The 15105-nt window shown below is 35.4% G+C and overlaps 1 protein-coding gene across 1 annotated transcript in view; it reads left to right on the top strand.

The window, feature by feature from the left end:
• LOC123778839 (phospholipid-transporting ATPase ABCA3-like) overlaps positions 1–15105 on the top strand; it is a 144981-nt gene that overhangs the window by 56631 nt on the left and 73245 nt on the right. Inside the window, exons 16-18 of the mRNA XM_087865578.1 lie at positions 4726–4824; positions 5329–5485; positions 6471–6771. Of these exons, the coding sequence (XP_087721704.1) occupies positions 4726–4824; positions 5329–5485; positions 6471–6771 (557 nt within the window). The remainder of the gene's footprint in view (positions 1–4725; positions 4825–5328; positions 5486–6470; positions 6772–15105) is intronic.

The raw sequence follows: 15105 nt of genomic DNA, 5'->3' as shown, positions 1-15105 counted from the left end.
ATTGGTGAGTGGAGTGAATGGAAATATAAATGTAATGAGACGAAAATAACGTTAGTGGTGGCTCTTGAAGCCAACATGACGGGAACTCAGAGTAAATGACTACACTTGCTAGCCAAGTTTTTCATCAAAGGTAGTCACAAATAATAATAACCCTACCTGAGATAACCATCCTAATAAAGGGAAATGGAAACCAAGTATACTCATCAGTGACTTTCAGAGTATGATATTTTTATCTTCTTCCAATATATAAGTAAGTAGTTGCAGTAGTATTTTCCTAAAGTCAAGCCAGTTGACATATTCCAGAAGAATATGAAGGACTTTAATAATATTACTCAGCCATCAGAAAGAATGATTACCCAACATTTGCATCAATATGGATGGAACTAGAGGAGATTATGCTAAGTGAAATAAGTCAAGCAGAGAAAGGCAATTATCATATGGTTTCACTCATTTGTGGAACATAAGGAATAGCAGGTAGAGCATTAGGAAAAGGAAGGGGAAAATGAATGGGGGGGCGGTGGTAAACAGAGGGGGAAATGAACCACAAGAGACTATGGACTCTGGGAAACAAACTGAGGGTTTTAGACTCTGGGGGATGGGCTAGCTCAGTGAAGGGTATTAAGGAGGGCACATATGGTATGGAGCACTGGGTGTTATATGCAAACAATGACTCATGGAACACTACATCAAAAACCAATGATGTACTGTATGGTGACTAACATATCATCATAAAAAAAAAAAAAAAAGAAAGATTATACCAAATAGTAAGATTAAATCAGTAGTAAATCAAGAGAGATTAAATCAAATAGTAATGATCATACAGTTGGATTAAAACATAAGCCACGTTATCTACAAAGTCTTATGTTCTCCCATCAACACCCACAGTGTTAGAAAACTGGAGATGTGCCAATCTCACTCTAATTTTAAACTTCAAAAATTGACACCAATGATCCCATGGTTGATTCAGGGCAAAACACAAACACACACACACACACACACACACACACACACACACACACACACACACACCAAAACCTAGAATGATAACTAAAATCACTAAAGCATGCAAAAATTCATCTTTGTCTTTGACAGAATTTCTTCCACAGGTTTTATATGATTATAAGTCAGTCCTGGATAAATATCAATCTCTTTCATAAGGATGAAAGGGAAAAAGAATGGGCTGTAGAAAGGATACTGAATTTTGAAATAAAAGCACCAATCTAAGAAATCATGAGAAATGCCTACTTTGAAAATAATTTCCAAAAATAGGAAACTTCAGAAATTCTCTGCTTTATAGTCTCAATCTAATTAAAGAGGACACTGTGACTCTAGAACAGTTTGGAGGAGGGAAAATGAGATAAAATGATGTGAAATTCCTGATTGACTAATAAAGATCTGACCAATACTTATGGCAGAAAAGAGAACACTATGTCAAGAATTTTTCCCAGAACTATGAGGAAACCTGCAAACAATAGAGACCAACCAGTACATTACCACTACACACCCACAAGAATGGCTAAAACTAAAAAGACAGACTATAGCATATGAGCATGGTAAATGGATCTTATTGCTGATAGAAGTATAAAACAGTAAAACTGCTTTGGAAAATGAACAGCCATTTTTACTAAGCTAAATATGTGCTTTTCCTATGACCCTGCAATTATTCCTAGCATATGCCTTAAAAACACATGTCCATCAGAAGAGATGTAAAAGAGTGTTTATATTTGTAGATGCTATTCATAATAGCTCCAAACCAAAGCCACCAAAATGTCCATCAACAGGAAAATGGAAGAATATAGCAATAAAAAAAGAATAAACTAGTGGTATATACGACATGAATGTATCTCACAGACATTGAAACATTGGATTAAAAAAAAGTACAGGCTGTAGGATTCCATTTACATGAAGTTCAAGAAAAGAAAAAAATCTTTACATAATTCTAAAATTAAAATTAACCTTGATAAGAGGGGTGTCTGGTGGGCTCAGTCAGTGGAGCGTGTAACTCTTGATCTTGGGGTTGTTCGTTTGAGTCCCACATTAGGTGTAGACTTACTTAAAAATGGAGTCTTTTAAAAATAATAATAAATAAAATTTCCATAAGATGCATAGGAGTGTGTGTGTGTGTGTGTGTGCATGTGCACACGCACACTTGCAGGAAAGAAGTTATTGACTAAGAAAGGACTTGTTAGAATCCCCCTGTGGAATTCTGGAAATGTTCTCTATCTTATCTGGCTGGTTATTCAGCTATGTACTTATGAGAAAATTCGTTTACAAGTAGTATACTTTGTGAAGCCTCAGGGGAAAAAAAATCTTTATTTAAAAATATATGTAATGAGGGGCAGCTGGGTGGCTCAGTTGTTAAGCATCTGCCTTCGGCTCAGGGCGTGATCCCAGGGTTCTGGGATAGAGCCCCGCATTGGGCTCCCTGCTCTGCTGGGAGCCTGCTTCTTCCTCTCCCACTCCCCCTGGTTGTGTTCCCTCTCTCGCTGTCTGTCTCTCTCTGTCAAAAAAAATCTTTAAAAAATATATATATGTAATGAAAAAAACTTTATAATGGGTGGAAGTAAGTATATCAAATGTTAACAGTGTTATACTTTAGGTAGTCACATTTTTTTCTGTTTTCATATTTTTCTATATTCTCATCTTTAGATTATAGATTGTCTTCATAACATATATATTTATATGTATTATATATCATATATAATAAACATGGGAAAAACAGCTATACTCAAGGTGGTCAATTTTTTTCTTTTTAATATTTTTTTGTGTTCCTCTCAAGTATAATATATAGGATATATAGAATGTATAATTTTTATATTTATTATATATAATAAAACATATATTAGAAAAATATATGTTTTTCCCTTTATGACTGGCTCATACAGTTTTTTAGTTTATTTATCTATTACTATCTTTTTCCTTACTGAATATCACTTTGGAGCCTAGGGTGTGCTAATCAACACATGATTGCATGATGAGAAAATCAAGAAACTTATTTAGTTCTGGAGTGTATGAATTAGAAAGTGAAAGTCTCCCATAATCACTCCCTATGGGAATAATCACAAGGAAAATTTCTGTGTATATTTTTCAGGATCATTACATGCATATACTGACATAAGTATAATATGTTGTAGATCACATACATATATTGACATGGATTCAATAATAATAACAATAAATTAGTTTTATGATTTAACAGAAATGAAATCCTATCATAATAATGTTCTGCATCTTGTTTACTTACCTGCATTTTTGGTCAACTGTTTATGGTAGGACTTTTAGGACTTCCCATTTTTAAGATAACCAAGGAGAAATCTACACTTCACTTAGATCTTATTATTTCATAATATCATACCAGAATTTATTCATTAAGCTGTTAATGGATATTTATCTCCACTTAGTGCTATATTTGTGCATTTAAAGCCTCATACAGTTTAATTTTGTCATATATTGTATAAAGCCAAAGGAAACAAAAATAAATAAATATGCCAAAATATTAGTGTATTAACAGTGGATATCTATGGGCCATGATGTTGTGATATTTCTATTTTTGTACATTCATTTCTAAATTTTATATGATGTACACATCAATTTCTTAACTAAAATTAAAGAAAAAGAAGAAAACGTGTGACTCCTAGTTGAAAAGCCAAGCACTGGGATAGGCCAGTGATGGGTAGTAAGGAGGGCACATATTGCATGGTGCACTGGGTGTTATACGCAAATAGTGAATCATGGAACATTACATCAAAAACTAAGGATGTACTGTATGGTGACGAACATCATAAAAAATCATTATAAAAAAATCACTAGGGAAACAAAAAAAAAGAGAAAGAAAGAAAGAAAGAAAGAAAGAAAGAAAGAGAAAAGTCAAGCATTGGGAATGAACAAACACCAGAGGAAATGGACTTAAAACATGTGAAGGGCTGTCATGTGGGTAGATTATACCTGTTCTATATAATTAATGGTGTTAGTTTAGAACCAATGTGCAAAACTAAATAGAATTAAATGTAAAATAATTTAAGTTTGAATATGGAGGAAATTTTGATAGATCTTCCAAAAGAGGGAATTTTTAGTTCCTCCAACACTGAGAGTGTGCATGGTTTACATGTTCCTCATTAAAAATATATTCGATGGCTTTGAGACCTGGAGGTTTTTGGAAAAGATCATCTTTTAAACGTGAAGTACTGTAAAATCTTCTCAGGAAAACTATTCTTTAAAAGTCTTGATGTCTCTACATTGCATCTGGCTCAATTTCCATGGCTTTTCTTGACTATTGAATCACTTGGTTCTGTCTGTGTCTCCCATTTCTACTACACCTGCTCCATTGACTCTATGAGTGGCTTTTTTCTCCTGTTAATTTGAAAATTTTTTTTAAACTTGCTGAATAATAAGAACCATGGCCTGTATATGTGTGTGACAAGTTAATTCATGTGAGCTAGCTAGAGTTATTAACATATATAGAGTCTCTTGGTTGTTTATTGGAAGACCAAAATTGTGTGTTTTCGAGAATTAAGTAGAGTGAGAAACAATGTGCTAGAGCAGTTTACTAGTTTCTATTTAAGCATTGAAGTGAAGACTAAGCTACAGTTTCCCCACTGCAGAAGGGAAATCAATTCAGGATAAAAATATATAAATATGAAAATCTTCTGATTTGGTACCAACTTTTACTCCTCCCCTTCCCCCTTTTCCTTCCCCTTCTAATTTTTTTTCTAATTCTTATTCTAGCTTTGAAGATCTATTTACTGATCTGGAAAAGAGACGGTATGAGTTAGGCATTTCTAGCTTTGGTGTCTCTATTACTACCATGGAAGAAGTCTTTTTTAGGTGAGCAATGATGCATAGGGAAAATAAAAACCACTGGGGACTAAGAATCACATCTTGGTCCCTTTTGTAAACTCACCAAACTCAGAGTCACACACTGGAAATTTAAGAGGTGTGGAGAGGAGAGAACTGACACGATTTTTTTTTCTACAGTAATAACACAAAAAAGTGCCACTATCGTTTTTAAAAAAGAACAGATATTTTGATTTACCCAAAGTATGAATTAGACGTTAATCTTTAACTTCAATGAGTTCAACATAATGAAACATTCAATACCTTGCCCTAATTTTCCTAGCCTCGTTATGGTCTGCCAGCAGTCCTGTGATTGGTGTTTGGGAACCAATCCTCTACCAGAGTTACCCTGTTGCCTCCATAAAATGCCCCTGCCAAGTCAGTAAGCAAACCAAGGCACCTTCTGAGTTGAATGTTATAACTCACATTCTCCAAACAAGTTATTATGGGGTAGAGTTGAAATTAAATGCGTTGTACTATTTTTTTTTAATGTAGAGTCAGTAATCTGGAAGATTCACAAGCAGATATCCAAGCTACCCAAACTCTACCTCCCTTTGTGATGAGTGAAGTCTCAGTGAAGAACCAGAATAGGAATATGTCAAGCAATTGTTCTACTATGAATGAAAGCCCTGCTATTATGTTTAATACTGGGGTAAGCACCTTTGCTAAGAAACCTGATGTATATTTATTTGATTAGGGCACAAGAGGTACATTTTTGTTTACTATTTGAACAAAGGTAGTATGGAGTTCTTAACCACCACACCCGACCAGACAGGGAGCAGTCTGTACCACAACCTGATTAATTTCCCAATGCAGAAGAAATGAGGTCTAGGTAAAAATCTCAGCTGTCACTCTCACCATTGCTATTCCTCAGTTCTTTTTTATGTCTTAGAATTCTTTTTTTTTTTTCAAATTGCTAACCCAGAAATTTGGTAGTTCACTGAAGCTATGAACTGGAAAGAGCATGATTTTTAGTAATAAAACATGCCCAATATTGTAAATTTTTGCAATGGGAATTGATAATGCATGAGGGATCTTTCTCTAATCAGTGCAGTCCTCAGCATGGGAAGTCCCCGTAAGTTACCCAGCATTTCTTTCCTTCTCCTTCCTCCTTTTCCTTATCTCTTTCTCCTATAAAGAAGCCTGGTTTTCTGACTTTTAGGAGTCTGGGGAAAATCATCCTGTTGAGATTTCAAGTGTGTTATATGAAACGTCAGACCTTAAACACTGTATTTAATACCTTACAACAGAGGGCAGCAAACTTACATAAGGGAATAATAGATATGTAAGGTGGGGTTGGCCACATGATCTCTCTTGCAGTCGCTCCATCCTGTTCTTGTAGCACAAACACAACCATAGACAACACAGAAATGAATGGATATATAGCTGTGTTCCAGGAAAACTTGATTTACAAAAACAGGTCATAGTTTGTTGACCCATGCCTTATAAAGAAAAGACTGATCATACTCTTATGTAGTATCATACTGTGCTTAGATTCTGTTCTCAGTATTTATTTAGATAAATTTTTATGTGTCTTCCACCATAAAATTCCAGAGTGTTCATTCATCTTAATGAATTTCACCTCTGTTTGTGTCTAGGAATATTGTAATATTATGTTTATTTTCTTCCTTCTTTAGTATTCCCTCTATCACCAGCAGTTCTGTGCCCTGTTCATAAAGAGGGCGATGTTCAGTTGGCGGAATTGGAAATTGATTTTGCTACAGATACTGGCACTTCTAGGTTCCTTTACTTTTCTCTCAGGGGCTAATAAGTTTTTACATGAAAAGGATGAAAAGGCCAGACAAATGGATTTGGATCAATATGGTCAAACAATTGTGCCTTTATCTATTTCTGGGAATTCTAATTTGACCCTGATTTTCCTAAAACATCTTAAGAGTGTGCTAGAGTCTCACCAACACACACTGAAGGAAGTGCAAGGTAAGACTCATTAAGTAAAAAAGACTGCTCTTAGATGAAGATCTGGTTGTGTGATTTGCGAAGAATGTCAACTGTATATTCAGCTACAGTATAAAGATTTAATGTGCTAGCTCTTCTGAATACATTTATTTTTAAGATAGTAGTAATAAAAATTTACATTTACTGAGCACTTGTTTTTGGCCAGAATCCAGCTAAGTATTTTACCTGTATATCATTTAATCTGAGCAATCACCCCAATTTAGTAGATATTTTTATTACTGACATCAGTTAAATGAGGAGCACTGACATTTAAGGAATCCCGGTAGTTTGCACCAAATCAGACACGTAGTAAATACAGAAACTTGGATTTAATCTGTCCTGCCTGACGTCTGCAAACCACTCACTGCATGACATTACCTCTCTGACCATAAAGTCTGTTCTCTTTCAAGTCATCGTTTCCTCCCAGACACTGTTTTTTTTTTTTTTTCCTTTAACTGCCACCTGAGGAACAGTGTTCTGAATTAGCAAACAGCCTGCAGTACTGGCAAACCTGTGTGGTTCTTTTTTTCTCTCATCGAGGTTCTGTTGTGAATATACATTTCAGAAATTATTCCTTATAATACTGATTCTACAACCTACAAGTAACAGATTGGCTGACTACAAATAATTGTCCCTATTATTCCTCCACTATAAATAGTAAGTAAGCATTTATTAACCAAGGTCACACATAAGGACAGAGGATAAAGGATAAAATCATTATTAAAGTTACAGTGTACTGCTTATGTTTAAAAAGTGAAATGATTAACAATATACTTGTTATATTGATAATGAGACTAAAAATACAATAGAATAATACAGTAGCCCCACTGATCTCCATTTTCAGTTGCTATCATTTTGTTCAATAGCTAGAAATGATCTAGGCATAGAGAGAGAATATTTAGGCTTAACCAATTCCACTTTGTTTTAAGAAACTTATATGTACTTTTCTAAGGTGTGCTCTCATTATCTTAGCCACAGAACCTTGTATTACAAGTGAATTCTACTAATTTTATATGGTTTCTCTCTGTTCCAACCTGCATGCCTTTTTTAACTGAATTTTTTAGGATAAAGATAGAGCAAGAAATTCTTTATAACTTACTCTTTCTTTTCCACAAACTACAAGAAAATGTGTTTGGGCATCTGTGTGGCATGGTGGGTTGAGCATCCACACTTGGTTTCCACTCAGACTGTGATCTCATGGTTGTGTGGGGCTCCATACTCAGCGTGGAGTCTGCTTGAGATTCTCTTTCCCTCTTCCTCTGCCCCCTCACTCATGCATTCTCTCTCTCTCTCAAATAAATAAATCTTTAAAAAAAAAGAATGTTTATTAATGAGAAAATAGCTTTCTAGATAATTTCTAATCTGTAACTTTCTTCTCAAATAGTACATGCATTAACACTGGGGAAATCACTGCTAACTTTTTAAGCAGAGTGATAAATAAGTGGATATGTGCTTTAGAAAGGATATGAGCTTATAATAACTGAAAAATGCCACCTGTCCTCCCAAACAGAAGTTTATATTCCCTCTTCATCCACAAGGTAGTCGAATGCTTCTTTTTTGGAGTTTATCTCACTGAATTACAATAGCACATTTTTCATGCATCTCTTTAATTATGGAGAGGCCACAATTTCTTTTATAGCTCTAGAACTAACCCAATTCCTGGCACACAATGATTGTATAATTAAATATAGTCATCAAATTGAATTAAATGTGAGGGAATGATTCAAAAGGGGGCAGATCCAATGTCAATGAAGTCAGTTGGGATGTAATTGTGATAATCTAGGCAAGAGAGATTTAGGCTATGAAAGAAGGAAAGAACGATAGATTTGAAAGATACACAAAGAGGACTAAAGTAGATTTTGTTTTCGCTTTAGAAGTGGAGGAGAGAGGAAGCATTAACACTGAATTTGATACTTTAGCTTCTTATTTTGAGATACTTGTCAATTTACTGTTGTGAAAAATAATACTGAGAGATCTTGTGTACCAATGGTAACATCTTGCAAAACTATACTACAATATCCCCACCAGGATATCGACATTAATACAGAACATTCGATTAACCACAAGGATCACTACCATTGCTCTCTTCATTCCCTCTCTACTCTGGCAATCACTAATCTGTTCTCCATGTGTATAGTTTAATCAGTTGAGAATGACATAAAATGGAATCGTATAATATGTGAACTTCTGGGATTGGCATTTCATTCAACATAATTCTCTGGTATTGTGTCCATCTATCATTCATTCCATCACATGCTATGAGCTGTTCCATCATGGGGTTGTACGACAGTTTAACCATTCACCATTGAAGGACACCTCATTTCCCCCTCCCCCAGTTTTTATCTTTTATGAATAAAGCTGTTATGAAATTTCATGTGCAGGTTTTTGTGCTTGGGATAAACAGTTCTATGGGATAAACACCCGGGATTGTAATTTTAATTGTTGACTCATATGATAGTTGCATGTTTGTTTTTTGAAGAAACTACAAAACTGTTTTTCAGAGTGACCGTACCCTTTTACATTCCTATCAACAATGAATGAGTGATCCAGTTCCTCTGCATCTTCCTCAGCATTGTGTTCTCACTATTTTTATGTATATTTTAGCCATTCTGATAGGTATGTAGTGATATTCATTGTTATTTGCATTTGCCTTTGACATCCTTTCATGTGCTTATTGACAACTGTATATCATCTTCAGTGAAATGTGTATTCGTGTGTTTTGGTCATTTTCTAAGTGGATCGGTTTTGTTTTGTTTTTTACTGTTGAGTTTTGAGTTCTTTATATAGTTTCTCTTACACTGTTTATTAACTTTTCATTTTCTTAATGGGTCTTGCAGGATGAAAGTTTTTATTTGAATGAAGTCCAATATATTCATTTTTTTATGGATTGTGTATCTGGTGTCAAGTATAAAACTCATTACCTAACCCTAGATCCTGAATATTTTATCTCAAATGTTTATAGTTTTCTTTTTTTTTTTTCTGGCAATCTGTTCGGCTTTATCTTTTTTAATAATAATTTTTTATTACGTTATGTTAGTTACCATACAATGTATCCTCAGTTTTTGATGTAGTGTTCCATGATTCATTATTTGCGTATAACACCCAGTGCACCATGCAATATGTGCCCTCCTTAATACCCATCCCCGTCCTATCCCAGTCCCCCACCCACCGCCCCTCTGAAGCCCTCAGTTTGATTCCCAGAGTCCATAGTCTGTCACGGTTCATTCCCCCTTCTGTTTACCCCCCCTTCATACTTCCCTTCCTTCTCCTACTGATCTTCCTGCTGTTTCTTTTTTTTTTTTTTAATGTTTTTTTATTATATTATGTTAGTCACCATACAGTACATCCCCGGTTTCTGATGTAAAGTTCGATGATTCTTTAGTTGTGTATAACACCCAGTGCACCATGCAATACGTGCCCTCCTTACTACCCATCACCAGTCTATCCCATTCCACCACCATCCTCCCCTTTGAGGCCCTCAGTTTGTTTCTCATAGTCCATAGTCTCTCATGCTTCATTCCCCCTTCTGATTACCCCCCCTGTATTTATCCCTTTCTTCCCCTACAGATCATCCTAGTTCCTATGTTCCATAGATGAGAGAAATCATATGATAGTTGTCTTTCTCTGCTTGACTTATTTCACTTAGCATTATCTCCTCCAGTGCTGTCCATGTTCTAGCAAATGTTGAGAACTCATTCTTTCTGATAGCTGAGTAATATTCCATTGTATATATGGACCACAACTTCTTAATCCAGTCATCTGTTGAAGGGCATCTCGGTTCCTTCCATGATTTGGCTATTGTGGACAATGCTGCTATGAACATTGGGGTGCATATGGCCCTTCTCTTCACTACGTCTGTGTCTTTGGGGTAAATACCCAGTAGTGCAATGGCTGGGTCATAGGGTAGCTCCATTTTTAACTTTTTAAGGGACCTCCACACTGTTTTCCAGAGTGGCTGTACCAACTCACATTCCCACCAACAATGTAGGAGGGATCCCCTTTCTCCACATCCTCTCCAGCAATTGTTCTTTCTTGCCTTGTCAATTTTTGCCATTCTAACTGGCATAAGGTGGTATCTCAGTGTGGTTTTGATTTGAATTTCCTTGATGGCTAATGATTTTGAACATTTTTTCATGTGTCTGTTAGCCATTTGTATGTCATCATTGGAAAAGTGTCTGTTCATATCTTCTGCCCATTTTATGATTTGTTTGTTTCTCGTGTATTAAGTTTGAGAAGTTCTTTGTAGATCTTGGATACCAGTCTTTTATCTGTAGTGTCATTTGCAAATATCTTCTCCCATTCCGTGGGCTGCCTCTTACTTTTGTTGACTGTTTCCTTGGCTGTGCAGAAGCTTTTTATCTTGATGAAGTCCCACAAGTTCATTTTTCTTTTGTTTCTCTTGCCTTTGGAGATGTGTCATGAAAAAAGTTGCTGTGCCGATGTCAAGGAGGTTGCTGCCTATGTTCTCCTCTAGGATTTTGATGGATTCCCGTCTCACATCGAGGTCTTTCATCCATTTGGAGTTTCTCTTTGTGTATGGTGTGAGAGAGTGGTCAAGTTTCATTCTTTTGCATGTAGCCATCCAATTTTCCCAGCACCATTTATTGAAGAGACTGTCTTTTTTCCACTGGATGTTCTTTACTGCTTTATCAAAGATTAGTTGCCCAAAGAGCTGAGGGTCCATTTCTGGGTTCTCTATTCTGTTCCATTGGTCTATGTGTCTGTTTTTGTGCCAGTACCATGCTGTCTTAGTGATCACATCTTTGTAGTATAGCTTGAAATCTGGCAACGTGATGCCCCCAGCTTTGTTTTTTACTTTTCAAACAATTCCTTGGCGATTCATGGCCTTTTCTGGTTCCACACAAATTTAAGGGCTGTTTGTTCCAGTTCTTTGAAAAATGTCATTGATATTTTGGTCAGGATGGCATTGAAAGTGTAGATTGCTCTGGGTAGCATGGACATTTTGTTTATTCTTCCGATCCATGAGCATGGAATATTTTTCCATCATTTTGTGTCTTCCTCAATGTCTTTCAAGAATGATTTGAGTTTCTAGAATATAGATCCTTTATGTCTCTGGTTAAGTTAATTCTGAGATAACGTATGATTTTTGGTGCTATTGTAAATGGGATGGATTCCCTAATTTCTCTTTCTTCAATGTCATTGTTCATGTATAGAAATGCAACTGATTTCTGAGCATTGATTTTGTATCCCACCACATTACTGAATTGCTCTATAAGTTCTAGTAGTTTGGGGTGGATTCTTTTGGGTTTTCCATATAGAGTATCATGTCATCTGTGAAGAGAGACAGTTTGACTGCTTCTTTGTCAATTTGGATACCTTTTATCCCTTTTTGTTGTCTGATTGCTGTTGCAAGGACATCTAGTACTATGTTGAATAATAATGGCGAGAGTGGGCATCCTTGTTGTATTCCTGATCTTAAGGGAAAGGTTTTCAGCTTTTCCCCATTGAGAATGACATTCGCCGTAGGCTTTTCATAGATGGTTTTTATGAAATTGAGGTTGTACCCTCTATCCCTACACTCTGAAGGGTTTTAATCAGGAAAGGATGCTGTATTTTGTCAAATGCTTTTTCTTCATCAGTTGAAAGGATCATATGGTTCTTGACTCTTTTCTTGTTGATATGATCTTTCACACTCATCGATTCATGAATGTTGAACCACCCTTGCATCCCAGGGATGAATCCCACTTGGTTGTGATGGATACTCCTTTTTTTTTTTTTAAGATTTTATTTATTTATTTATCAACAGAGATAGAGACAGCCAGCGAGAGAGGGAACACAAGCAGGGGGAGTGGGAGAGGAAGAAGCAGGCTCATAGCAGAGGAGCCTGATGTGGGGCTCGATCCCATAACGCCAGGATCACGCCCTGAGCCGAAGGCAGACGCTTAACCGTTGTGCCACCCAGGCGCCCCAATGGATACTCCTTTTAATGTACTGTTGGATCCTATTAGCTAGGATCTTGTTGAGAATTTTGGCGTCCATATTCATCAGGGATATCGGTCTGTAATTCTTCTCTTTGATGGGGTCTTTGCCTGGTTTGGGGATCAAGGTAATACTGGCTTCATAGAATGAGTTTGGTAGTTCTCCTTCTATTTCTATTTTTTGAAACTGCTTTAGGAGAATAGCTATTATTTCTACTTTGAATGTTTGGTAGAATTCCCCGGGGAATCTGCCAGGCCCTGGACTCTTGTTTTTGGGGAGGTTTCTGATCACTGCTTCAATCTCTTCATAATTAATCAGTCTGTTTAAATAATCAGTTTCTTCCTGTTTCAGTCTTGGTAGTTTATAGGTTTCCAGGAAGGCATCCATTTTTTCCAGGTTGTTTAATTTATTGGCATAAAGCTGTTGATAAAAGTTTCTAATGATCCTTCCTCAAATGTTTATAGTTTTCTAAAAGTTTTAGTTTTATACTTAACATCTAAATTCATGATCCATATGGCATTAATCTTAGTCATACATGTGAGTTGTGGGTCAAGGTTAAATTTTGTGCTTGTGGATGTCCAGTTGCTCCAGCGACATTTGTTAAATTATGGTATCCATTAAAAAATTTTTGAACCTTTATCAAAAATCAAAAATCAGTGTGTGAGTCAACTTTGGGGTTCCTTTTCTACTCCATTAATCTGTGTATCTGTTCCTTCACCAATATCATGCTTGAAATCTGGTAGACCAATTCCTCCTACTTTTTCGTTTTCTAAAGTTGCTTAGTTCCTTTGCTTTCCATTTAAATTTTAGAATAAATTTGTCTATAAATTTAAAAAATTGTGATGGAATTTTGATAAGATTTTATTAAATCTGTATATCAATTTGGGGAGAGGTGATATCTTTACTCTGTTGGATATTCCAATCCATGAACACAACCTATTTATTTAGAATTCCATTTATTAAGAACTTTTGTTTCTTTCTCAGTGTTGTGTACTTTCCCTCACACATGTCCTGTATACGTTTTGTTATATTTACACCTAAGTATTTCTTTTTTGAGTAAATGTAAATGGTATTGTATTCTTAATTTTGTTGTCCATATGGTTATTCTAGTGCATAGGAAATAATTGATTTTTGTATCTTTATTTTGTAACTTGCAACCTTGACGAACTCATGTATTAGTTTTTAAAAAATGGGTGTTATACGCAAATAATGAATCATGGAACATTACATCAAAAACTAAGGATGTACTGTATGGTGACTAACAAAACATAATAAAAAATTATTAAAAAATTCTTTTTCATGAATTCCTTTCGATTTTCTATATAGACAGTCATGTCACCTGCAAATAAAAGCAGTTTCATTTCTTCTTTTATTACCTGTATGCCTATTAATCCCTATTTATGCTTTATTGCACTGGATAGAACCTCAAGCACAGTGCTGAATCAGGGTGGTGATAATAGGCATTCTTTACTTGTTCCCAGTTTTAGGGGGAAAGCATGCATCTTTCATCAAAAGTATAATCTTAGCTGTAGAAATTTTTTAGATGTTCTATATAAAAGTGAGGAAGTTTAGCTCTATAACTTTTCTTCAGAGTTTTCTCATGAATGATTACTGAGTTTTGTCACAAGTGTTTTATGCGTAAGTTGATAGGATTATTAATGATTTTTCTACTTCAGCCTTAAATATGGTGAATAACATTGGTTGAATTTTAAATATTGATCCAGCCTTGAATCCCTGGAATAGACCCCACTTGACCATAGTTGTGATACTTTTTATATATTGATGAATTTTATTTGCTGTTACATTATGTTTGTGAAAGATATTGCTCTGTAATTTTCCTTTTTCTTGGTACTGTCTTTTATGATTTTTCTGTGAGAGTAATACTAACTTGATAAAATGAATTCAGAAATGTTCCCTCCTCCTGTATTTTCTGAAAGATATTGTGTATAATTAATTGACTCTTCCTTAAATATTTTGTAGAATTGTCCAGTGAAAACATCTAGACCCAATCACTTCTCTGCCTTTTGGCTAAGATCAAGTGAAAACATCTAGAGCTGGAGATTTCTTTTGGGAGAAATTTCTAATTTATGAGTTATTCCTTAAGAATTACAATTATTCAAATGACCTGTATCATATTGGGAGAACTGTTACAGTTTGTGTGTTTTGAGGAAGTGTTCTGTTTCATCTAAATTGTCAAATTGTGTGTATAGGGTTGTTCACAGTATTCCTTTATTGCCCTTTTGATGTCTTCAGAATCTGTAGTGATTTCCCCTATGTCATTTCTAATATTGGTAATTTATGTTTTATCTCTATTTCCCATTCTCTTTCTCACTGTGCTTTTAGCTGAGTATTTTCTAATCAACCTTCTTCCAGTTT

The sequence above is a fragment of the Ursus americanus genome, chromosome 2, assembly GCF_024610735.1.
Source record: "Ursus americanus isolate L20-20 chromosome 2, mUrsAme1.1.p, whole genome shotgun sequence".
Classification (NCBI taxonomy): domain Eukaryota; kingdom Metazoa; phylum Chordata; class Mammalia; order Carnivora; family Ursidae; genus Ursus; species Ursus americanus.
This window is presented reverse-complemented; position numbering and strand designations above follow the sequence as displayed.